At 38.1% G+C, this 24,937-nt stretch overlaps 1 protein-coding gene across 1 annotated transcript in view; it reads right to left on the minus strand.

Annotated features, from left to right (window-relative positions):
• The window catches only part of LOC131065183 (guanine nucleotide exchange factor SPIKE 1), a 193,180-nt gene that overhangs the window by 159,892 nt on the left and 8,351 nt on the right, over positions 1-24,937 (minus strand). The window contains exon 3 of the mRNA XM_057999628.2: positions 19,884-19,970. Within this exon, the coding sequence (XP_057855611.2) occupies positions 19,884-19,967 (84 nt within the window). The 5' untranslated portion in view covers positions 19,968-19,970. The remainder of the gene's footprint in view (positions 1-19,883; positions 19,971-24,937) is intronic.

Below are 24,937 nucleotides of genomic sequence, written 5' to 3' on the forward strand. Positions count from 1 at the left end.
CCCACTTGGAGACTGATCAGGCTCCACACCGAACACTTGGCTCTGATACCATGTAAATGTATTGTAATTTCCAATTTAATGGACAAGTTATATGCAGGATGGTGTACTTTAATTTTGATATTATGACTATGACACTAATATTGCTATCTTTCTTTTACTGCAGGTAAGGAGGATGAACATGTATCGATTTCAATGTCATCTCCTTTGATTTGAATGATGTTTAAATAGTAGGATGGCCACGATCACCTTGATCGGACATGTCTTTTAGACATGTCCGACCAAGATGTCACTTGGTCGTGACCCTTACTAACATTAACCGATCCATAACTAATCGGTGCTACAAACATACCTGTTAATGTATCGGTATCATTGTTAATGATAACAGTGCTTATAGACATACCCGATAATGAATCGGTATCATTGTTAATGTTAACAGTGCTTATGAACATGCCCAATAATGAATCGGTATCATTGTTAATGTTAACAGTGCTTATGAACATACCCGATAATGAATCGATATCATTGTTAATGTTAACAGTGCTTATGAACATACCCGATAATGAATCGGTATCACTGTTAATGATAACAGTGCTTATAAACATATCCGATCATGAATCGGTATTTGTTAACTGTTACAGATATAAAACATACTCGATAATGAATCAATATCAAAGCATATAATAATGGATCAATATAAAGTAAACAATAACAATAACGGTTAGTATTATATGCTATCGGGTTAATACCCTGATAGCATATTAATGCCGATTCATATATGAATCGACATTAATATGCTATCGGGTTAATAGCCCGATAGCATTTAGATTGACGCTTAACATAGTTAAGTAGATCGTCAATCTAATCCATCATTACCCAATATCAATATCATAATTATAATCAATGTTATAGTCTGATAAACCCCGATAGCATATTAATGCCGATTCATATATGAATCGACATTAATATGCTATCGGGTTAATAGCCCGATAGCATTTAGATTGACGCTTAACATAGTTAAGTAGATCATCAATCTAATCCATCATTATCCAATATCAATATCATAATTATGATCAATGTTATAGTCTGATAAACATAAAGCATGAATGAGTAAACTAATAACAAAGCAGAGAGTTAGGAGAGTCTTATCTTGCAGAAGCTACTAATGAATTAACAATATCCAACAGTGTTTCAGTTTCAAAGCAGAAATCAATTTCAAAAGAAACAAAGAACTTATATTAATTTCCATCAGCGATAAATGTATATCAAAGAGACTAAAAAGCGAATGCAATTACACTAGACAAGCACTCAGATTGAAAAAGCCTCAGAGCCGATGAAGTGAATAAGACAAACACTAAAAACCAAGGAATATTAAAAACAAGGAATTAAACCCAAGGAGGGTAAACAAATACAAGAAAAATTGTAAATACTTGTGGAAAAATCGCTTTATGGACAGATGAAGAAGAAATAGTCTAATTGAATAGTCAAAGTCAGGATTGTAAATAAGAGCTGTCATGTATCTCTATCAATTCTCAGAGAAGACGAGTATCTAACTGCCAGCATCATCCTCCATGACAGAACCAATCAAGGATCTTATAATATCCTGATTGTAGCAACAATTCCACACAAAAGAATTTAAATTTTCAAAATTAGAATACTACCAAACTCATTAAAGAAGAGAAAACTGTCAAGAACTCAACCTCAAAATATGATTATCATCCTCAATAACAGCAAACAAAAGAATTATAAAGTTCATAATATTGATGATGACGTAGGAATTATAGAACCTTACAACAAGGCATCTTCACAAGATCAAAAGCCCAGAAGCATGTGGTGGTAATGTGGACAAAAACGTTAGTGGGAATGTCCTTAAAGACACTGAAAATTCATAAAATTAATTGGAGTAGATCATTGACACAATGCAATCTTACCATCCAGGGAATAGGCTTGATCCAATAAAGGCACTGTCAAGGAGAATTATTTCAGAGTGCTTTGTTGCGTTATAAAATTTCTCCAGAATTTCTCTCCTATAAACAACTAGGAAATATTCTTAAGAATATGGGATCAAAATTTAACCTTCAACATTGTGTTACCCAATTTTTAGTCACTAAGTTTCAACACCTAAATATTGGTCCAATTTATGTTCGGTTCTTCCTTCCATTGTTCTTAACTCTCCAGATCAAAGAGGTTCCTCAGGTTTAAGTCTTTCATTTCATTATTCAGCAAGTTTATTCTTTGGGGGGTTCACTTGTTCACGAACCTACCAATTTGCCGAAAGGTAAACAAATTCTTATTAATTGTTAATTGTTCTTCTTTGGTATATTATATTCCTTGTGAATTAGTAATTTATGTTTCCGACGTTTCGGCAGTTGCCTTAGTTCACGAACTCATTGTCTTGCCAAAAATTACTGTCTAGTGTGTTGTCAGTATAAGTTTTACTTTAACAATCTGATTTCTTGCTGAAGAGAAAAACGTACTCATGTTTTGGTGGTCTTCTAAGTATAAGAAACTCACAACTTCGCCAATGGGTGATGCTGTTGAGAGATAAAATTTCTTTCAATCTAGCCTAAAGTTGAGATTGAAAATTTGTTTGGTTCACAAATCGTTTGTTTTGCCAAATAGCTGGTCCATGAAAGTTAATATCTGCCGAAGAATGAAACAAAAAGTAAGGTCCAAAGATTTCAAGGTTCATGAAAAGAAACGCCAAAAAGGGAGTTTGTTGAATGAATGTTTCACCGACACTTGAAAGAATGAGGCAAGCTTGTAGCTGAATTGGTGAGATTTAAGAATTTCAAAGAAAAAATCATCGGTACTCTGGCATTCCTGTAAGGAGGGAAGAGCTAATGCAAATCATCACTAAGAACTATCATCAAAGGGATCTTCCAAATTTAGTAGTTCATTAGCCTCAAGAAATTTGCAAGTATTTTTGGCTATGAAATGACAGAACTACAGCATTCTCGAACTTCAAAGGACAATCTAGCTCATTGTAGTCAACAAAGCACAATTGAGGACAAAACATATGTTTTAAAAAGTATGTTTGCAGAGCAGCTTCGAACTAGATTAGTTAAGACGAGCACAGTTCACAACTTTTTGAATTGAATTTTGTTGTAGTTGGCATTCTAAAACTCTTTCGAGGTAAAATCCCAGACGATACATTGTTGAAACACCCAAGAAGATTAGGACTAGATGAACATGAAGAAGGACATCTTGTTTTTGCAAATGTAAAACAAGCAAAAGTATATACTTTGCAGACAAAGTTGCAGCAAAAGATGTTTAGAGAGATCTTTCGGCAATTTATGTTGGCAATTGATCACTGTTTAAAGGAAGTCATGTAAGAATTGGAGGCTTCCTATATTTCCATGCATACTGTGTAGGTATTTGATGTATGAGATTTTGAGCTCCATTTTTGAGAGATGAATGCAGAAAACTAGTTATTTTTGGGTCATATTTTTCTGGAGTTGTGTGTTCTTCTTATGTTGAATGTACAACTATTTAGCTTCTGGATTTTGTATGGAATATTGATAACTTCTATGTATATAGTGGATCATCATTCAAATGTTTCTATTCTTATGATTAGAGAATTTTAAGTGGTGATTTTTTAAAATGTTTAGTTTAAGTTTTCTGCAATAGGTAGCCGATTGTGAGACTTTGGACTCACTCTGAGTTAGATTTATTTTCTGGAAATACCTTTCCTGCTTTCAGTTAAAAGCATACCCCATGTTAATTCCAAGTTTCATCTTAAGAGCGAGCTGCCCCTCTAAAACGCAGAAGAAGATTATTATTTGATTGCAACCCATCCAACTGTAAGTAGTTTTGTCAATATTACTAGGGAAGTCATATACACAAAACTAACAACAAAATAGGTTTACTAACACGTTGTGCATCAAAAAAGTTAAGAGGCATAAGTGTCCCGAAGCCCTTGAAGCCAATCATATGGGTTGAGCTCTAACTTTGATTCAGACTTAAATTACTCACTCAACTTCACTGAGCACCCAAAAGATTTGTAGCTTAACTTTGTGGAAATGGCCAAAAAATATAGCCTAGAACCAAATCAATTTGCAATTGAATTCTATGAACAATAGATGGAATTATTCAAAACAATTGAATTTCGCAAAAGTTGCCAATAAACTTATCTTCTTCAAAGCTCCTTGATGACCCATCCTGTCCCATATTTTGCACCTTTAGATGTTAAATCTACCTCCTCAATGTTGTTCAGGAAATGAACTGGTAAAAAACTTTCATTAACATTAACTGAGGAAAAATACAATATATAGAAGTTACAAAAAATACTGTGGACATTAATTATGACACCTACTTCTATCTACCTAATACTGGCGCTCCTGGCGATTGCCGTCTTTATCTCCTCAAATGCCCTTTTTGCTTGTGGTGACCATTCAATCTTTGCGTCCTTCTTCAGCATCTCATTTAAAGGTCTGACAATCTCGGCAATCCAGTAATGAATTTTCTGACAAAGTTGATCTTGCCGAAAAATGATTTGAGTTCCTTCTTGCTAGCCGGCAAATTGATAGTGGATATAGCTTTTACTCTTTCAGGATCGATAGAGATTCCTCTTTCTGAAATGACATGTCCTAAAAGTTTTCCTTCTGTTACCCCAAATATGCATTTCTTAGGATTGAGAGAGACACCGTATCTTCTGCACCTTTGGAAGACTCTTCTTAAGTCGCCCACATGATCTTCTCTTTGCCTGGAGAAAACTGTGATGTCATCCATATATATAACAATACATTTTCCAATTAAGTCCCTGAAAGCGATATCCATGGCTCTCTGGAATGTAGCCCCGGCATTGATAAGTCCAAAAGGCATTCTCTTGTATGCAAATGTTCCCCATTTGGTGGTGAAAGCAATCTTTAGTCGATCTTCTGGTTCGACCAGAACTTGGTTATATCCCGAATATCCATCTAGAAAGGACATCATCTGAGACCCGTTGACAATCTGCAATACTTCATCTAGTGATGGTAGCGGATAATTGTCCTTTTCTGATGCTCGATTGAGATTTCTGAAATCAACACACAATCTAATTTCTCCATTTTTCTTTCTGACAGGAACCAGGTTGGCGACCCACGTCGAATGTCTTACTGGGAAGATGATCTTGGCTGAGAGCAGCTTCTTCACTTCTTGGTATATCAAGGGTTCCAATAAAGGATTAACCGGTCTTTGTCTCTACCTAAATGGCTTGCTTCCTGGCTTCAAAGGGATTGTGTGAGTAATAATTGCAGTGTCATAAGTCTTGAGATCTCCATAACTCCACGCAATGACATCTGGAAAATCCCTCATGTTTTTTAGGATCCCATTTCTTTCAGTTGGTGTGCAAGACTTTCCAATGAACACATTCTTAGCTTGTATATCATCACCTAGATTGATTGTGTCACACATGTTTCCTTCTATGCTGTGATTCTTCTTCTCTTTCAGTTTGTCAGGATCAAAAATTCTCTCCAATTCTACCATTCCTTTTGGAATAGTGTTTGTCTTTAAATTCAAGACACCTTCAGCATCAAATTCTGCTTCTCCCACTTCTTCCTCATCAATGATCTGGGTTAAGAAGACATCTGTGTTGGTTAAGAAATCCAGGATATGCTTGTCATCTTCGAAAACTTGAAAATTGGTGACGTTATCTGGGACCGAAGGGACTGATATTAATTCAACTGTGAACTTCTTTAATCCTTCCATCGCTAATGGTATCGAAGAACTGGCGGCCTGTGCAAGGGAATTAGCCACTTGATTCTGATGTCTGTATATAGAATTGATATTGAAAGCTTCAAAACTCTCAATGAGATCCCAGACTCGATTTCTGTATCTAGTCAATCTTTTGTCATGGCAAATATACTGCTTCCTGGTTTGCCTTATAGCTATCTCTGAGTCTCCATATACTTGCAGTATTTTCGCCCCTTTTTTGATGACTAGCAATAACCCATGAATCAAGGATTCATATTCAGCTACGTTGTTGGTGCAAGGAAATTGTAATCTGTAAGCGGCAAGGTAGGTCTCTCCTGTTGGGCTAATTAATTCATAGCCAGCTCCAGATCCTTGTTTAGACTTAGATCCATCGAACCTCAATGTCCATATTGCATTTTCTTGATTTTCTGTCTCTTGGTCTTCCTGACTTTCAGTTGATGTATCGGATAGGGTTTCATCTTCCGCAGAACTTTCATTCTCTGAATCTCGAATCTCTTCTATAATCAACGTTTGCGGGGCTCTTTTGTATACTTGTTCTAATGCGGTCTGACATAAAGCACAAGATAGTTCTGAATGGACGGCATTGTGAATCCTACACCAATTTGGAAGAAGCAAATCCCGAACGGATGCTAAGTTACCAAGTTGCACACTTTGTTGTATGTTTCTATGTACGAACCTCCTGAAATTTTCAAACATTCCATCATCTTCTTGGTCGGATCCTTGATCACTTTCGACGACGATTTCTGTAGATTCCATCACTTCTTGCTGGTCATCTTTATCTTGTATGTTTTGTATCATCAGGATTTCTTCCACCTTAGGCTTGTATGTCCCTAGATCAAACTCTAAGAACAGGACCTCATTGTCTTCCCCGTACTCGGTTATCATAAGTCTCAATCTTGGGGTGCTATCGATCTTGATTTGATTTGGGACTCCTCTCCATGGTAGCCACATGTGTGCAAAATCTGTTGATACATACCCATTCAATTTTCGTGACCAATCTCTACTCAAAAGCATCCCATATGAATCTGGAATATCCACTACTGATATGTCTATGAAATTCTGGACTCTTGGGTCCGCGGCCAATTGCATGTGAATATTGTTCAACTCGCCCATGACTGGAACTTCTGTCTTGTCTAGCTGGGTGACCTTTCTTTTGGTAGGAGCGGGAGTTATTCCTAGTCTTTGACAGACTGCCAGGGGCATTACATTACTGGAAGCTCCTGAATCATAAAGGCAATTGTGTAATAATTTTCCAAAAATTCTAACTGATAACAGGAACGGGGCCGGTTCATCTTTTCCTTGAGAAGGGCCTAAGGAATCCTCACTGGGTTCTTGATGTTTCACTTCATTGACCTTTGAATGATTGTCCTTTACCAGACTCTCTTCTTTTGAGTGATCTGTTTTGTTGGAAGATTTCCCTTTCTTGACCACATCTTTCTTAATTGCAACTTCCTTTTCTGGAAGAATCTGGCTAGTGGCGAGGCCTTCTTTGATAGTTGGCTGAGTTTTCTTAGTCTCGCCCCTTTTGAGTAATACCTTTCCTTCCAACATATCTTCCTTTTTGGCTGGGAAGGTTATGGTCTGGACCATGCATTCATTTTGTTCGGATTGTCCTTGGTCATTGGCTTCCTCTTGGGTCACATTGATAGTAGCTTGAGCTCTGTTGGTCGAGTCCTGAACATTTGACCTTACTGTACTAGACTCGCTCAAACTATTGATCACTGCATCTTTGATTTCTGAAACTTTGAGTAACTCATAGAGTGGTAGACTAACTTTAACTTTCTTGAGTTCTTCTAGCACTAACGTGGCCAGTCTTTTCATTTCATTGCCCACGGGGGGTGTAATATTCCTCTGTCTGTATTCTTGCGTGTTTTGTGGATATTCTGGATTGTTGCTGGCTTGGGGATCCGGAGGAGTAGAGAAATTGTTCGGAGGAATTGATGTAGTTAGGGGTTCTTGATTCCTCTGATTTCTGTGATAAACCCTTTGGTTCACACCTCCTGAAGATTGGTGAAATACCTCCTTTATCCCCTTCGACCATGACACTGTTGTTCAAAGGTGGAAAATAATACTCTGAATCTTCAATGGGTCCATTTGCAGATGTAGGTGGGAACTGGGAACCTGGAGGTATCATCGGTCCATTAGCAGATTCTGGTGGAAATCTCCCATTTCGTGCTTGATTAACTTCTTTTTGTGAATACTTGCAGCTTTCAACAATCATGGCTTGATCATACCGCGTGGTTGGGACCATTTCGTATCCTGTCGTGGGCGGATTTTCAAGTGGATCAGTGCTACGCATCTCCTGTTGGAAAATGTCGACCGCGATCTTGAACTCGGGACACTGTAACTCAGAATGTTGATTTGTATTGTGGAGTCTACACCAACTGGACAAGGCTGCTTCTGCTAGAAACACTTTGCTGGTAGAGGGACTTTCTTGATTCTGAGAATTTGGTGGATTATCTAGTGGCGTCACCACATTTCCATTATTGGGAGCCGTATTCCATGGTCTCCTCTGAAAGCCTTGGTTATTATTTCCTTGATAGTTGTTTCTGAAACCTTGATTGTTATTTCCTTGGAAATTTTGATTATTCGTATGTTGGCCATGATTGACTCTGTGCATACTTTGGAGTTGATTATTCTGGTTCCTTAGGTGAGTTACTTCGGTCGAAAGTTTCTTGACTTGTTCAATCAACTCTTTCATTTCATCTTTTTCTTCCTGTGTTCTTGATGAGCTTGTGGCATTTTGCAGGTACACAGGTTGTGTTGGTGGAGCTTGTGAAATTGGAACCCCAGGGTGAAGGACCAACTGATTTGTCGGTTGTACGCTCGGATATGTTGCTTGTGGAATCGGATTCATAACTGGAGTCTGGTTAGCCAATGCCATTCCAACTGCCTGCATCTGGTTTGGTGCTGCGACCGGTCCCATGTGTAGTAGTGGCCCAATGATATTCTGTCCCATGTGCTTACTAACTTCAATAGCCTTTGCATATGCTGCGTTTAGATCATTTGGAGTTGGATGCGTCCTTACAAACATAGCAGTGAGATGGTCCAAGGCCCCATAGTAGATTTCCCTTGGGTCCGCAATGAGATAAGGATGCCGTAACATTGTGTATGCGCGGTGAAACCTGTTGTTGAAAGAAGTGATTGGTTCATGTTCTCTCCTTCGGACCTCAACAAATTGTCTATACAACTCAGCTGGTGTGGTTGGTATACCAAACTTTGCAATGAATGCATCTTTCATCGCGTCCCAAGTCCTGATTGACCCTGTAGGCAAGTGAACGAACCAAAAGTATGCCTCTTCTCCCAATGAGTAGGGAAAAAGCCTACATGCTACATCTCCATATTCAATTCGTCTGTTACGAAGAAGGTCTTCGAACATCTTGATATGATCCTCCGCTGTGCGATTGAAATCACTGACATTGAACTTGGAACAGAAATGCTCTGGATTTTTTGGCATATCATGATAGACTGCAAATTCTAATGGTGATGGGTTGTTGATTAGCCAAGTTGCGCCATTAAGCACATGAGGAGGAGGAGGAGGAGGCGGAGCCTAGTGAGCCATCGTACTCTTCGAGGCTTGAGAATTTGAAGCGGGACTTGATGAACTAGCCTGGCCCTTTGTCTGAGAGATTGCCTGGATACTTGATTGGATTGCCGCCTGTACTTGTTCTTGAAGAACTTGTGATGACTCCGGAGATTCCTCTAGTCTTAGCTCAAATTCCTTGGGAGTGTCCTCTCTTTTGACTCGCTTCGCTTTTGAAGTAAACTGAAGTTCACTTAGGTTCTTGATGCCTGGTGTTGACCTCAATAATCTTTGATGTTTCTCGGGCGAGAAAGAACCAATGCGATCCAGCGTGAAGTCTTGCGAAGATTATTGTAGGTTCCTTTGATTACGAAGCTCTCTAGCTGCGACCCTTCGGTGTTCTTCTGCTCTATCTTCTTCTTGTTCCAAGATGATCCTTACTCTGTTATACTCAACTTCACTTCTCCTTATGTTCCACGCTAGATGATTTAATCCTGAAACGATATCTTCTTGAGTGTTGCCTACCTGCAAATTTGGTTGCACTACTTGATTCAATCCCTCATGTTGCAACACCATCGTGATTCATGATCACGCTTTGAAATGTATTCTCTTCAAAATCTTCGAACTTCGGATACTAGCCCTCCTTCTAGCGCCAATTTTGTTGACGTGTATTTTGTACACAATCACACACAGAATAAAATACCCAAAGGCATCTTATCCTCTCTTGAATAAAGTCTCTAATTGCTGAAGATATCGCAAGAAGGATCAGTTAGGGTGACTCCAATGTTCTTGTAAGTAGGGTCTCTATGTGTGGGTAAGCACCAGTGGTCGTTGTGATTGCTGTGTCATCAAGGGGCCTTACGTTTCCGACGAATTTTCTAAACTAAACAAGCTCTCAAAAATATCAAAGGGCAGGGTTTGCAAGAGATCTAATCTAGTCTAACCCTAAGAATGACTCCATGTAGACGAGACTTGGCAAGATTCTACCAACTTCAATATTGCCATAAATTAACAACTCAATTGAAATTGATGCGATCTTCTAAGGTAACAAATGATTTTTCAATACATCAAGTATCGAGGACACTACCACGAAGGTACATATCCAAGTTACAACAACGATTGAAGGTTTAAGCGATTCAAATATCTCCAGTCGACCACGCAAGGCATTCCTACAATCAGCAAGAAGCTAGTGGTTTGGAAAGCGAATCCTACCAAAGATCAAGTCCAACACTTTGTCCTTCGAATTAACACACTACTTTGATTGAGAATGATTCAAGAAAATGAACAACCATGAAGATAACCACGAGAATTGCAATAAAACACCATTACTTCAATATTTTATTGATCTCAAAGCCATCATGTACAACAATTGTTTGAAATTCCTCCCTCAAAGCTCAATCTTGCTACAAAAACAACTTGCTTCTAATCTCTCTAATTTCTCCTTAATCTCTAATTTTTTTCTCTCTAGTTTTTTAAAATGAAAAGAAATGAGGGTATAAATAGCATCCTCAATTACAATGAACGGTCCAGATCGAAAGAAGATCAATGGCCAAGATTATGACACCTAAACCCTAATTAGGGTTTATTACAAATAGCCCCCTTTTTATTGCACAACATTAAATGCATAGCCAAATATTAAATTTGGCACGAAAATCTAGGAGACATAGACCAATGACAATTAAGGTGCCACATCATCTATAACAATCTCTCATCTAGAATCTTATTCCCTTTCCAATGCTCCTTTTTAGCATATGCAATGAATCTAGATACGATTCCTTCGATCTCAGCAATGGGAATCTCGGGAAGATTCTTCATTCGTTCTTCTAAGTGGATGACCTGATCGAAAGCCTTGAGAAGAGTAGCGTCCCAACCAGGTTCAAGTTCCTTAGTCTTCTCAATCAGGAGCATGGTAGCAAACATCTGATCTCGTTGCTCATCTGTGATAACATTCTCATCTTTGCAAAAGATGACCTTGACTCTATCTTCCAATTCCTGCAAATCCACATCTGTCTCAACTTCGATCCTCCTGCCAAGAATGGTACGTAGTACCTCAAATACTCTGTCCTGGATCGGGTGGATAACCTCCTCAACATGATTGCACCTAGTACTGATGTCCTCGAAGAGAACTTCCTTCATGAGAGCTGGACGACTGGTGGATGCTCCCGCCTTCAGGGTCGCCATCGTAACACCTACACAACATTTCATAATAAGTAATAGATTTTGCAATGTATAAACATAGATTAGATTAGAGATTGAATTTAGGAAACTTCATGATAAGTCTTTGAGTTATCATTTCCTAAATTCGATTGAGCTACAGGAAATTCAAATTTTCAAAATTCAAAATTTAGATATGACGATCAAGATTCAAAATTCAAGACAAGGGAATACTTCGCCATACCTCACTTGAGAGCTAACTCTAAAAAAGCAAAATAAGGAAATTCGCCTAGGCAAAAAAATCGAGATTTGAAGTATCAATGCGATCCTCCTCTAGCAAAGGCGCCTCCTTAGTTAATTTCACCACCTTTAGGACAAATTCGCTCCACTTGCAATAAAATTCGCACTCCTCCTTGGATGGAATTTCGCACTTCTCCTTGTCTTCCAAATCGCATATGAAAGGATGATAAAATGATGATTTAAAAATGAGATATCGCACCTCCTTTTATCGGCGCTTACCTCTTCAATCCCCATAGGCCGACTTTTGCAAATAAATAAAATTTTAAATAAAAAGAGGAGGCCGACTTTTACAAAATATAGAAAATAAAACCCAAGCGCTCCAATTTTATTTATTAATAATTAATTAATTAATTAAATGCCTTGTAATTAATTATTTCGATTTTTAAAAGGCAAAATTAATTAATTAAATGCCTTGTGCGCACCCATTAAATGCAAATTTTAATTAAAAAATATCAAGGTTTATCGAAATTTAGCATTTAATGCGATTTGAAAATGATGTTGGTGCCAAAACATGGGAGAATAATGGATATTAACCTTATCGCTCTGGTCCCTGGGAGAGGGACAGGAGCGCTTTAGCATTTTGATCTTGATTTTCATGCCTTTTACGTTCAAAGTCACTTCCCTTACGTCCAAATTGGCATCTTAATTGGGAACCTTGAGCTTGATCGATTCAATCTTTTGAATGAATGTCTCTCAAACCATTTTCGCCCTGGTCCCTGGGAGAGGGACAGGAGCGAACTTTACTTTTCTCTTTGATCTTTGATCATTTTGGTTGCCAACTTACGTCACAAGGCAAGAAATAACTTCATCCATTCATTCTACGCATATTTAATTTGTTCTTTGCAAGGCAAATTTGATATTTGAGTGATTTTCGCCCTGGTCCCTTGGTGAGGGATAGGAGCGAACTTTGTATTTTAGCTCCAAATTGTCAACTTTTAACATTAACTCCTTGTTCATCACCTTTCTAATGACATTTCGGACCTTGCATGACTTCGCCTTGCTATCGTTTTTTGAAGGAAATGACTAGTTTAATGAATATCGCCCTGGTCCTTGACTGAAGGACAGGAGCGATTTTGCATCTTTGCTCAAGTTGATCACCTTTTGACGTTTGGTTCCTTGTCCATCATCCTTCCAAAGACATATTTGATCTTGTGAAACTTTGCCTTGGCGTGGTCTAGGAAGAAAAAGATTGATTTCATGAATATCGCCCTGGTCCTTGACTGAAGGATAGGAGCGATTTTTTGTTCATTGTGCTAATCCTTGATCATATCGACTTGCAATTGCCTTCGAAGTATAAAATGGTGTTCCTTACTCCCTTTTGAACGTTTAAAACGAACATGGCCTTCAAAATTTAAGCATACTTAGAGATTTCGCTCTGGTCCCTAGGAGAGGGACAAGAGCGAACTTAGGCATTTTATCATATTTGGCGATCTTTGCAACTTCGTTTCTCTTGAAGCACCTTCAAAACATCATTGCCTCCTCGTACCTTGGTCTGGAGTGATTTTAAACTTGTAAGGAAGGCAACATAACTAATATTTCGCCCTGGTCCCTGGCTGAGGAACAGGAGCGAATTTGCATTTGTAAGCTCAATCACACTTTGCCAATGTTTAAAAATATCTTCAACGGACTCGTCATGCTCCCTTTCATTCATCTTTAGGATGGAATTCATTTCAACTTGGTGAGAAATCCTCCTTAGTAAGAAATCGCTCTGGTCCCTTACTGGGGGACAGGAGCGCCTAGGACAACATAGGCCTCACTTGGCGTTTTACAATCTTCAAATTATCTTCAACGGGTTCGTTACGCCTCCTTTGCTTGCCTCAAAGTTAAAACTTACTTGATCTTTGCCTAAATCTTGCCTTATAAGGAAATTCGCTCTGGTCCCTGAGAGAGGGACGAGAGCTACCACTAAAATTCGCCCTGGTCCCTGGGAGAGGGACAGGAGCGATTTTGCTTCTATGGTCCATTTTCCTCATGATAAGATGTATCTCTTCTGTTCTCCCCAAATCGCGAAATCGTTCAAATCTTGCAAGGACAAGGCAATGTTGGATTTTAAGCTTCGGTCCTTCAGTGAGGGACAGGAGCGATTTTTGCTCCTGGCACATTTCCATGTTTGCAAATTTCCTCAAATTATATTCACTGGAAAGAACATGCCTCCCCTTATCTCTTCCAATCCAAAATTCATCTTGATCCTGCAAGGACAGTAAAATTTTGAGAAACAAGCTCCGGTCCTTCAGTGAGGGACAGGAGCGATTTTTTGTCCCTGAGGGCAAATGTTCAACTTTTGTTGCAAATGACTAAGTCCTAGCGTTCCATCATGTTTATTCCATCTTTCATCACGTCCTTGACGTTTTAGCTTGATCAAAATGAAGTCAGAATGGTCCAGACAAGACATTTCGCCCTGGTCCCTGACTGAGGGACAGGAGCGATTTGTCCTGAAACTCCAAAAATTCGCCATTTTCAAATCTCAAAATCTTCAAAGGTTTCAATTCGCGTTCAAACGCATCTCCTGGCGACCCTGCACAAGACAAATGAAACAAATTAATAACCAGGATGCATAAAATGTCACTCTCGCCCTGGTCCCTGGCTGAGGGACAGGAGCGATTTTGCTTCCCTAGGCCAAAATATCATGATTTTAGAGTTTTAATCACTTGACAAGGCAACAATAAGACTTTTCCAATGTCCGGAATCAATTATCAAAATTTTCAAAATTTGGTCAAAATCATTCAATCAGACAAAACTCCATAATTCCATCATCAACACTTAGGCAAAATTTGGACTTATATTCAAAATTCCGACTGAACCTAGACCAACCTACTCGACCTCTGACGAATTTACCCCACTTCAAAATTGCATCCTACGAGAGGAAGCTCAACGATCTCTCAAAATTGGACTGGACTCTGCTTAAAATCATCAAAACGGAAACCCTAAGGCCTTGACCCTAATCCAGACGACTCAAAAACCCTAAAAGCAGAGAGAGAAACAGGCAAAATCGAGCAAAAAAAAGGGGGTCCCCATTTTAATGGGGCGATGTGTGAAATGGTCACAACAATACCTCATGATCTGACTAACAGAGAGGAGATTATGCTCCATGCCTGGAACATAGTAGACATCAAGAAAAATTATATTTCTACCTCCTGGGTGAATCTAGACAGTAACCTTACCAGCAACTACATACTCTTCTCCTCCTCCGAAGATGACTGATTCTGAGAATGGTTCAAATTTCATGAACCAATCCCGACAACGAGTAAAATGTCGCAAAGCCCTTGAATCAATATACCACGCAAAAGAGTGTATTGGATCTGCTGTTCTCTTGGCTATAAAAGCATAGAAAGCAGATTCTTTCTACTCAGAGTGTTCGGCGACATTTGCTTTCTGTTGAGACACTCCCTGCTTCTTTTGTTCAGAAGACAATAGAATTTGACACTCGGCCTTCATGTGACCAAACTTATGACAATAATTGCACTGAACGTTCTTCTTCTTCTTGCTGTACTGAGAAGAACCAGAGCCTTTCAGCTGAGAAGATTGAGCCTTCCCTTTGTTCTTAGCAGAAGATTTGGCAGAGAACGCTTGCTCAATGGAGGTGGAATTGGTACTGCTTCCAAATTGTTGGCGCCACCGATCTTGCTGTAAAAGCTTGTTACAAAGATTGGAAAACTTCAAATTGACGTCAGTGGAAGTGATATTGAGCGTTTCGATGAAATGCTCATAAGATTTGGGCAAACTCTTCAAAGTGATGACAACCATGTCCTCTTTTCCTCCATTGTGCGACCAATCGCCTCAAGTTGGTCACAGATGACCTTGATCTTTGTCAAGTGATCCGGCAGAGGTGTCCTTTCATCCATCATAATCGAAAAGAGCATGTTTTTTAGAAAGAATGCTCTGCTTTTGTCAAAGGTTTCATGGAGACTCTTCAAATGATCCCATATCTCCTTCGTTGTTTTGTCGGATTGTACATGAGGTAGTTGCTCATCGATGACGAAGAGTTTGATGAGCATGACTGCTTCACGGTTGCGCTCATCCCATTTGTCCTGATCTTTTCCGGCAGTGGTTGGACGTTGAGACGTGCCCAGAACAACTGCATCAAGACATCAGTACTCAAAAATGGTCAGCATATGCTGCTTCCAGGTGTTGTAGTTGCGACCGTTGAACTTCTAAATGCTTTCGAGCATTATATTTGTCAGAGATGCCATCACATACCCCAAGGTCAAACTAGTGAAGGCACGAACTCCAAGGGAAGAAAACCAACAAATGAAAACAAAGGGTTTTTAAAAATTCTGAAAGTCAGATTCTCAAACAAAAACTGAAACCCTACCACGGTTTTCGAGGCAAAAAAATTTGGAAGACCCAGAAAAATCTGAAAGCAACCCAGTTGAGTTTCGAAAAACCTACCAAGAATCTGCAATCGGAAAAATATTTCGCCTTGGAACAGAGGGTCAAAACCCTAGGCAAAGTTGCAAAAACCCTAGGCGAAAAAATTTGCAGACCCAGAAAAAAATTAATGGCCATTGGAAATAAACTGAGGGTTTTAAAAGAAAACCCTAGTCGGAGAAATCACAAAGCACCTAGATCGTGCAATGGAAACAGAAAATCCTATCACCAAAAAAGGACGAAAATTTTCAAAAAGCTGTCGCAGAACAGAAGGAAAAACGCGAAAAATCTCGTCACGGAAATGTCCAAAAATCGTGAAAAAAAAGCTGCGGGATAGAGAGAAACCGCGGACCGAGGGTTTTTTTTGTGTCACAATTTTGAACACACAAGAAGAACGGGTGCAATTTTTCAGACCAGAAGCGGACGTGAGTAGAAAGGAAAAAATCCCCCAAAGCAAACCCACAAAAAAACAGACAAAGCCCAGAAACCCTAGACGGGTTCTTGAAAATTTTCAAAAATATTATACTGGACAAGATTTTCGAAAAAATTCTTTACCTACACTCTGATACCATGTTCAGGAAATGAACTGGTAAAAAACTTTCATTAACATTAACTGAGGAAAAATACAACATATAGAAGTTACAAAAAATACTGTAGACATTAATTATGATGCCTACTTCTATCTACCTAATACTGTAGACACATTAATTACAATATTGACCATTAACATTATATAGAATTATTATTCTAACAAATGTTACGAATGAGGTGTCTCAATCTTTGATAATTCCTGGCATGATTATTTATTTATTTGCCTACGTAATTATTTATGTACATCCAATGATGTCATTTTTGTGGGCCCTATTTGTTGAATTTAATTCAAGTTCAAGTCAATGATAGAGTCAAAATTGGAAAGTTGCTATGACAGGTGCGAGTTTTGCATGTGTTTCGCATGTTGCATGCAATGTAGAGTTTTGCATGCATACATTGTTGGAGACTATGCCATATGGCATCCATATTAGAAGCTTCATTATTTCCATTTGTAAACTCTATAAATACAGGTGCTAAGATTGGAGTTGACTTATGAGATTATTTGCAGGTACAGTTATGCTGCCAAAATTATTCCAGAATTCAACACTTGTATACCCTTGGAAAAAGCTTGTTCTGCAAGTGTATGTATCCAGATTCTTTACTGTAATACATTGAGCAAGCTTTTGGAGTGTGGGGTTTTTATCCCGAAAGGGATTTCCCCATGTACATCTTGTGTTGTGTGCATTTATCTGTCGATATGTTATTTTTATATTTCCATCATCTTTACAATAATTGTGCAAGGGTCTAAAAGATTTACACAACCTTTCCTTAGAAAATTGGTGTAGGAAATTGTTTCCGCATGCCTTGCTTGCTTTCACTCAACTGGGCAATTGTAAAATCCATTGCGCAGTTATTCTTTCAAAATAATGACCTGATAAACAATGTTCATACTTTTTATTATAAAATGACAAGTATCATTACTATAAAGTGCTTGTATATTTTATTAGCACTTGTCAAGAATAATTATTCTCATGAGATCATTTACCTATTGAGCAACAATTTGTCCCCATGCGCTTCTCAGAAAGACAACTTGTGTCCTTGCTGCTTGAGTTCATGTTTCCTTCAGGGCTCACTATTTTAATTGATCTTCTTCTAGCAAGTTAATCTTAATCACTTCCATCAACATTGGTAACATTTTTGTTGTCCCATTGCCTATGAGGCCCACCCATCTCTTTCCATGCATTTTTGATCTTAGAACTTATTGAAACATATCATGATTGTTTAACTGTCTCTTACTTTATTTTGTTCAGAAATCAGTCCTAAATTAGGCAGTACCACCCTTGTGAAGTTAAAATATAATCAAGGGAGAAGTATATTATCCAATGGGATGGACAATGTGACCATGAGGTTAGCTCCATCCAAATCAATGATGGCCATTCAGGATGAGGGAGCTACATAGGGTTCAGCATACTTAAGCTATTGAGAAACTGGATCTTCGGTAAAGTACTCATGTTTGGAGATGACAAGGAATTATTTACTTAGAAAAACAAAAGCAAACATAGAAAAGGGTAATAAAAAAGAACAAGAAAAAAAGCAGGGCGCAAAAAAATAAAACAAAGGAGCTATGGGCGTTGACATAACCCAGCCATTGGAGACTGAAAGATAAGACACTGCTACCAAATTGGATCTGCAATCATGCTTCGAAAAGAGACATTGTTGGAGAAACATAAAATCCTTTTAGAAGTAGGTCAAAAAGTGAAAGGCCTCCAAGGGAATGATCAATGAGAGGAATATGCTGCAGACTGCAGCAGACTAAAGTACCTAAACTTGTACAATGTACTGCAAAGGTGGAATATTGAGTAGGTACAGCTAGAACTGGCAATAAAAATGCAGAGGTCAGAACTGGTTATGAATAAAGCAGTTGATCATGCAGGACTGCCAGCAACAAACAGAAAAAACATGGGCAGAATTTCATTATGTTGTTGTAAAGTATTCCACCTGCATGACCCTAGATAAGAACCCGTATGCTTATGGCGTCTCTATTGAGACAATACATCCGACCAGCCAAATGCTTTTACTATTATTTGCATACTTCTGTAACTAATTCGCTCATGTTTAGTAAAATCTGTAACCTCATGGCCTGACTTCTGGGAAGATAGATTTGGGGATAGATTCTGAGCACAGTCTACACATTCCATCAACTTCAGATATATTTCACAAGTAGCATTATCTAATCTTCTTTTCTAAGTATGATACATATAAATACAATTAAAAACAGCGTCATAGATCACACACAACAGTCTACAAGACCACAATGTGAAGTGATTGAATATGAAATGCAGTAAAAACATTTGGATGTACCTAAATAATTAGGTAACAAAATCATAACATAAACAAATCGAGAAACGGCCAAAATAGGGAATTGTGTGTACTTCTGCTCCTTGATAAGGAAGGGTAATTTTAAAATTTTAAAAATTTAATCAAGTAATGTAGAATTGGAATTAGAATTCATGTAGTATCTTAAACAAAACCTCTCCTGCTCACCTGCTAGTTTTTAATTTTATTAGTATTTATATTAAATGTAAATAAAATAGTCCTTTAGAAATCCAGTAATCAGATACAAATGAATGTAAACGAACAGCCAAATAGATTGCAAGTCTATTCAGCAATACAGAAATTCAAACATTCTGAATGCAGATTAGATCTAAACTAATCCTAAATCTCAAAATGCTAAATGTCAAAGATCTGAATAGATTTAGCATGCAGTAAAAAGGCTGTCTGGCAGATCATGATTCACTGTTCTCAAATTTTCAAGGATCCTAACGCTATTTTCTTCATAGGTATATAAGAAAAATGTGGCCACTCAATAAACCTTCAAAGTTTCAAAAATCATGAAGATTGTAAGCAATTTGGTCATCCTACAAGGTCTTTAGAACTTGGAATTTAGAAAATGTCATTTGCATAGAAGATTGCTACTGCATGTGATCCATCCAAGTAAATATTCATAGTACATCTTAAGTAATTGTGTGGTTCTGTTGAGACTGCACCTAGTGAGCACCCAGGTATACAGGCATATCTGGTCTAAGTGTATTGCATCATTTAAAAACTTAAAATTTAACCAAATATGTATTCAATTTGTTGATAGATCCATTCACTTCAATGATGTTGCTCGATGGATTTCCATTTTGATTCTATAACCCAGAAAAACAGCAGATCAGTCAAAACTAATCTGCATGATCTTGGGAAGAATGTTTGCATGTGCACATTACTTAGCAAGTGTAATGTTATTAATCAAATACAAAGTAACGAGACAAACCAAAGGATCAAGCTCTGAGTTTGCAGTAAAAGATAATCTGGAAATTCTCCGGAAACGCTGACCACTGGATAATGAATCTGCCATATCCTGTTTCAATATCAAAGAGGAAAGCTCAATGATTATTAAAACTATAGATGAAAAAATGTATGGGATTTTTAGCAGCTAAATAAAAATCTACAACTTAAATCTAGCATATGCGAATGTCTAATTATAGAGTGGAAATACTTCAGTTCAACAAAAGAATGTACTGGATTTCATAAATGATTTAATGATAACCCCAAATCTTGATCTCACAGTTGGATGCACACAACTGTCAGCAATGATAACATATAAAAAGCAATTCCACAATATCATGTTGATCTATAAAGCAGCATTTGCTTTACATCCAAAATTGTCGTGCTTGCCCAGGAATGTAATTCTAATGCATAAAGCAATTCCACAATATCATGTTGATCTATAAAGCAGCATTTGCTTTACATCCAAAATTGTCGTGCTTGCCCAGGAATGTAATTCTAATGCATTTACACATTATACTGTCATACAATATCTACACAAACTATCAAAAAAAATTGAAAAAAAGGAATGCTTTATAGTCAAAACTGTTGGTTGTAAGTAATCCCAGCTAAAAAAATTTGGAGAAGAAAATTTTAAATCACATATTATCTAAAACTTACAAAACAATGATAAGAAATTGAGAGAGCTCCCTTCTTAACTGTTTCAAATTTGTAAGTAGTTCATATCAGAAAGATTCTAAAGTTGGGAACACGCTGGCCCATTGAGATCATCGTGAAGATGACAGCTGCTGCTGGAAATTATGGTCACTAGCCAAGATGACAGTTGCTGCTGAGATGATGGCTTGCTGCCAATGTTACGTGAATTCACTGCCGAAGTCATGCAACCTGGCTGCTGAAAGTCACAAATCATTTCAGCAGCATATTAATATTAATAAAGAATGTTTTGTTCCTTGGCAGCAACTGATGTAGAAAGCTGGCATGAGCTTTGCTATCCACGTGAGCAGTGATATGATGGGAAACACCATATGATGCAGGCTATCATGGCTGAAGATGATAATATGACAAACGAACCAATGTTGCTAACATTTGGAGGGAGCTACAGCAAGAGAGAAAACAAACAGAAAACAACATCACAGATGCACATTTCGTTAGATCATGCTAAGCTCCTCTATGAGCAAGCTCATGATAAAGACAAACCTCCATAATTAGTGACTCAAAAGAGCTCTTCTCAAAAGAAGATTTCAAGCAAGCTATAGGAAACTTCACAAGTGGTAAAGCTCAGGACATTGACAGTTTGCAGGCTGAATTTTTAAAATAGGGAATAGAGCTCCTTGCTCCTCGCATCAAAAAAAAAATTAACAAAGTCACTCAATGTGGCTTCCTGACTAAATGGACCACAAGTGTAGTGATCCTTTGCACAAAAGTGGAGACATTAATAATCCTTCTAATTATTGTACTATTATGATCAATTGTAATGTCCCCTTTTCCAATGCCCTGGTTTTTGCCCTAAATTTACAATTCCAAGTACGATAAGAAATGGAATAGGGATATCATTTACCAATTAGATCCTGATTGAGACCCCTCAATCATGTTAGATGTAAAATCAATCTTTCCTACTAGGGTTAGGAACATTATCTTAATCATCATTGTAAATTACATAATGTGCATGTGGATTCCCTTAAGGCTTTGCCCAACCACCCATCCACATTATGAAGCACCATAGGAGATCATACAAGGCACCTCAAGCAGTTCCATCAAGCCCAGGAGCACAGAATGACACCCGCCATTTGGCCTCCCAGCCCCACTTGGGGTGTCTCTTCCTAAATGGATCCCTAGATCCTTGCATCCCTCATATGCACCTTTACCCTCCATAATGGGACAGCAAATTAGATGAAAGCTTTAAAAGAACCTTATCGTTAATATATATATATATTGTTGTGCCAGTGGTATCCCCGCGACCCAGCCCAGTGCCCAACCTGCCTTACCTTGGACTTACTTATTACCAAGTTGGGGTTCAGGGTGGGGCAAGCTGAGACAAGACTAGTCCACTGGGGATGTACCAAGTCGCCCGCAAGCCAGGTGCATCGGGTGAGTCCGAGCCTCGGAGTCGAACGTGAATCCAATGGATCAGAGCAAAGTCCTCTTTTTGCAGAAGTCTAACAGCTTGAGGAGATCCTATGGCAACAAACTTTTTCATGAAGGACAGTCTGAAACTTGATGGAACTAACTATGGCATATGAAAGATCAGAATGGAGATACATCTGAATTGCATTGGAAGAGACATATGGGAAGTTACAAAGAATGGCTATGTTAGTCCTACTACGAATCAACCTAATCCACCAACATTGGGTAAGGATCAAGAGAATGATTGCAAAGCAAAAGAAGCACTTTTGAGCGCATTGTCTAATCAGCAAATCATGGGATTATTAGACCGATCTACTGCTAAAGCTATTAGGGATAAATTGGAGACATTGAATGAAGGAGATACCACTGTATAAATTGCAAAACTGGAATGTTTCCGGATCAGGTATGAAAATTTGAAAATGGAACAAGATGAAAGAATTTCTGCTTTTATGGAAAGAGTTAATGAAATTGTTTTAGGAATACAATGTTGTGGAGGATACTTAAGCGAGGATGAAATTGTTTCTAAAGTTTTAAGAGCTTTGCCACCGGCATACAAAATGAAAGTAACTGTTATTAATGAGTTGAGAACAATGCCTAATACATCAGTATCTAGAGATACCTTGGTTGGAAAACTTTCAGCAGTTGGGCTTGAGGAATTTGGTCATGTTGCTCCAATTAATACAGATTTAGCCTTCAAAGCATCATCATCATCATCTGACATATCTGATTGGAAAGCACTTTATACAAAAGAACTTGAAGATATCAAGAGGGTAAATGAAGAACTAGAAGAACTTGAAGCACTATTTGCAAGGAAAATGCCTAAAGGTCCAATTGGAAGTAAGTATGAAGGTAAAGCACCGTTTAAATGTTTTAATTGCAATAAAGTTGGTCATATAGCATCTAGATGTCCTAATAAACATGCAAGATTGAGAGAGGAAGCTAAAAGGACATATAAGCCTAACCCTGAATATCAGAGATACAGATTTAAGAAGAACAGAGATAAATCTTATTAATATGTTGATGAAGGAGTTACTGATGATTCTGATGAAGAACCGGCAGACAATGGATGGGCTTTTGTTGCAATAAAAGAAGATCAACCGGCACCTACTGTTCCACCGGCAGAGCAGGCCCTGGCAGCTAAAATTGAGGAAAAAGATGAATGGATTATAGATTCCAGATGTTTACATCATATGACTAGTGATAAAAGTAAATTCTTATCTTTTCAAGAATACAATGGATGTCTAGTAAGATTTGGCGATGATAAAGCTTGTTTAATCAAAGGAAAAGGCACTATATCTTTGGATGGTAAGTATAACACTGATAATGTTTACTATGTTGAAGGTTTGAAGCATAATCTTTTGAGTGTTGGTCAATTAGTTGAAAAGGGATTTCAGTTACAATTCAAAAATGGAAAATGCAAAATCAAGAATAGAACTGGATTAGAGATTGCAACCAGTAATCAGACTAAAGGTAATATCTTTCATTTGAATAACAGTGATAAGACATGCTTGACCTTATCATAATTAACTATATATACATATAGACAGCAAATTAGATGAAAGCTTTAAAGGAACCTTATCATAATTAACTATATATATATATGGACAGCAAATTAAATGAAAGCTTTAAAGGAACCTTATCATAATTAACTATATCTGCTGACTATTCTTGATGTCCCTACCATTAGATCTGTCCCTCTTTATTATCAATAATTGTCTTAATCCCTGCTCATATAAACAAATCCGAGTCGCTGATTTATATACAAATTAATCTTTTAATGAAACTGCTGTTTGATGTCTATTGTTTATAATTATATAAACACATCTCAATCACTAGTATTAATCGCTGCTCTAATTGCATCTTCTTTCTTATTAAAGATCGTTAGATTGCTAATTCTGACCGCTAGACAAACAATAATTGATCTAAGCGATTCTCATTCAATCTGCAATGTTTTATTTCTGACGTATCACAATAACCACCCAATCTTCTCATACTAATCGGTGTTTAGCATTGTACTTCAGAAAATTGTTAAGACTTATGGAGTAAGACAGTTTTCTGAGTTTATTTAATGATGATGAATGTGTTATAGCTGGGGTCATGACAGTGAAGGATGTAATCTTGACGGGGCATGACATCAATCCACTCCTTAAAAAGCTTTTAGAGAGCATAATAGAGTGTAGAATCAGCAGTTGGGCAGAAAAAGAAGGGGAAGAGCAAAAGAGCAAGCAGGTTTTAAATCAAAACACTCCATAATTGACCATTGCATCACTCTTAAACACTTCATTAAGAAAGATTGGGACTCTCAATGGAAAGAAGCTTTTTGTTGCTTTGTTGATTTCAAGAAAGCCTTTGACACGGTTCCTAAGGATTAACTTATCATTGTTCCACGAAGTTTCCTGACTGGGGGATGGGGGAACGTAGGGGCAAGTTTCGGGGACTAGGGGGACCAAGTGCCTAAAATTGGGGACGGTGAAGGGACAACAGGGGGACGGCGGGGAAGCAATGGTGGGGTCCTAAGGATTAACTTATCATTGTTCCACGAAGTATCCTGACTGGGGGATGGGGGAACGTAGGGGCAAGTTTCGGGGACTAGGGGGACCAAGTGCCTAAAATTGGGGACGGTGAAGGGACAACAGGGGGACGGCGGGAAGCAATGGTGGGGTCCTAAGGATTAACTTATCATTGTTCCACGAAGTTTCCTGACTGGGGGATGGGGGAACGTAGGGGCAAGTTTCGGGGACTAGGGGGACCAAGTGCCTAAAATTGGGGACGGTGAAGGGACAACAAGGGGACGACGGGGAAGCAATGGTGGGGGGTAGTGTTGATATTAAAATAGAGGAGAATTGAAATCTTCAAGGCAAAATCTGCAATATAAAATCTCTATGAGTGCCCTACAAAAGGCCAACTAGTTTTCAT

Source organism: Cryptomeria japonica, chromosome 10 (assembly GCF_030272615.1).
Source record: "Cryptomeria japonica chromosome 10, Sugi_1.0, whole genome shotgun sequence".
NCBI classification, from domain to species: domain Eukaryota; kingdom Viridiplantae; phylum Streptophyta; class Pinopsida; order Cupressales; family Cupressaceae; genus Cryptomeria; species Cryptomeria japonica.